The sequence below is a fragment of the Nematolebias whitei genome, chromosome 14 (assembly GCF_014905685.2).
Source record: "Nematolebias whitei isolate Nwh7 chromosome 14, NemWhi1, whole genome shotgun sequence".
In the NCBI taxonomy this organism is placed as follows: domain Eukaryota; kingdom Metazoa; phylum Chordata; class Actinopteri; order Cyprinodontiformes; family Rivulidae; genus Nematolebias; species Nematolebias whitei.
In genome coordinates, this window is record NC_056511.1 from 29,482,207 (window position 1) to 29,484,527 (window position 2,321).

At 41.8% G+C, this 2,321-nt stretch overlaps 1 protein-coding gene across 1 annotated transcript in view; it reads right to left on the reverse strand.

Annotated features, from left to right (window-relative positions):
• The window catches only part of LOC119420070 (unconventional myosin-XIX), a 52,719-nt gene that overhangs the window by 27,330 nt on the left and 23,068 nt on the right, over nt 1–2,321 (reverse strand). Inside the window, exons 10-15 of the mRNA XM_037687440.1 lie at nt 2,097–2,187; nt 1,723–1,888; nt 1,570–1,643; nt 1,358–1,479; nt 1,055–1,168; nt 726–902 (exon numbers count right to left, since the gene is read on the reverse strand). Of these exons, the coding sequence (XP_037543368.1) occupies nt 726–902; nt 1,055–1,168; nt 1,358–1,479; nt 1,570–1,643; nt 1,723–1,888; nt 2,097–2,187 (744 nt within the window). The remainder of the gene's footprint in view (nt 1–725; nt 903–1,054; nt 1,169–1,357; nt 1,480–1,569; nt 1,644–1,722; nt 1,889–2,096; nt 2,188–2,321) is intronic.

Genomic DNA, 2,321 nt, shown 5'->3' on the forward strand with positions numbered 1-2,321 from the left:
CACACACAAAGCAGAACAATAAAAAATATAAAAAGCAGACAGAGACAGAAACTTGAAATAGAAGGAAATGATTAAGACTGTGGGATGATAGTTTGAAGATATAAATGTTGGTTTCTGGTTGCAGCTTGAAGGAGGTGGCAGAGGCTTGGCAGATGGGGGGGCAGCGGGGGCCGCTGACCGTGACAGGTAGATAGGAAGGAAGCAAGGAAGGAAGGAAGCAAGGTAGGCAGGTAGATTGATAGGAAGGAAGCAAGTGCACTCAAGGCACAGAACAACACCTGAACACATCAAACCTGGAGGACACGTCTGTCACACACCTCTGCACATCCACTTAGAAGGAAACACACACACCCTGTGGAGTTTGTTGTTTCCTCTGACAGATTAATCCCTCTGCAACCTTCATTTGTGTTTTTTTTTATTATTATTCTCCTGTAAGTCTCTCAACATTCAAACTGAAGATGGAAAAACAAGCTACTTCCAACATTTTCCATCTCCCAACAAACAGTCTACTGCCTCCCTGCTGTGGGTTTTACCACCGCAGCACAGCACACATCACTGTCTTATATGAAGATAGCTGTGAAGTAGCTTAAATAGCTTTACCATGGCAGTAAACAAATTTAAAAAAGAAAACTTGAGCCTGTCTGTGACAGTTCAGGATGAATACACGTACTGGTGCATTCCTAGAGGCAAACCTATCTGCACCACAGGTTAACAGCATTTCTTACCTTGTTTTTCTCCACCATGCCCTCTATCTGGTAGTTAACTTTGCCTGCATAATGAGCCACAGTGAAGTGTGGCACCTTGCTGAGCCTGTCCCAGCTGATGTTGGCATTATTGCAAAGCTCCTTCTCCAAACGAACCCTCAGAGTTGAAGCATCTGAGGCTCTGTTGAGACGACTCTCCTTTATAATAAGCAAAATAACGTTCACTTACTGGAGAGACATACAAGATGTTTAAAATACATTAATATGTGTAAGAAAGTCACTGTCAATCTGTTACAAAACAGATTTTAAAATAAGAGGGAAAATTATTTGTACAAAAACAGACTTCATGCCTCATTAAGAAGAGAAAACACGCCGACAGGGTTTCTCTCGATAAGATCCAAACAGGTCTGATTGTCTTGATATTTGACAAAAGACCACTCCAAACCCTCTGACACGTATTCCTCCTAAGAGCAACAGCAAATAACAATAATAATTCAAATGTAACATTTATTTGACATATTTAGAACAGACGCTGTCTTCATCAGTAACTAAATTCAGAAGAAACCCCCAGGATGAGGTTGTCACACTGAGAGCACATTCAGATCAGCACCCTGCTGATATCAGCGTAAAAATGGAAGTCAATAGCAGTCTACCTGCTGAGCTCGGAGATAATGAGCCACAAAGTGCTGCTGGAGTTTCTCATTGGCGTAGTTGATGCACAGCTGCTCCAAGTTGTTGTTCTGAAAACACTCAAAGCCGTACACGTCTAAGATTCCTGCAGACCACAGAGGACAGGACTGTGGGAACTGGTGGAGACAAAACTGAACATTGTTTTTGGTGCTGTCAGAAGAAAGAATGTTCTTACCTATGAAATTGCACCACGTGGATTTGTCTGCACACATACTGTTGTTTATGAATGTAACCAACCACTCAAATAACCTGGTGAAGACAAGAACATGGACCAAAACATCATGACTGGCTGACAAATTGTTCCATTACATGACGATGTTGTTCTTACTGGGCATAGATGACTTTGGCCAGGCAGTCTCTCCTGACACCGCACTCCGCCTGGGAACAGGGTTTGAACACGCTTTGCCTCCCCGCCTTGAGAGTCCTCACTCTTAAACACGTCTGAAGCTCGTCTGCAGAAACACACAGCAGCTCGGCAGCTCTCTGTAGGAAGTCTAAAATGTTGGGTGGGGGGAATATAGGATTGTTGGACTCACTATGAGGTTTGATAATAAATCTCGAAAGAAACACAAATGTAAATGTAAAATATGAGCACTTTAACTTCAGGCGTATTGTTTGTACACTAGCTTTAGTCATGTACAATTACATGTATCTTACTATTTGTGACACGATCCAAAACCCCATAAAAATGATATCAAGTACCTTCAGACTGCTCATCAAGATCACAAGACTGCAATTCGTTGGTGGAAGAGCAGAAAGTCACATTCCCCAACTGCAGAATTCCTGCTAGAATCTGTAACGAATGACGACAGCTAGAAGATACAGCTCTATAATACTGCAGCTGCAAACAGGATGAAAGAGATAATTATGAATTGCAGATTATCTATCTATCTATCTATCTATCTATCTATCTATCTATCTATCTAT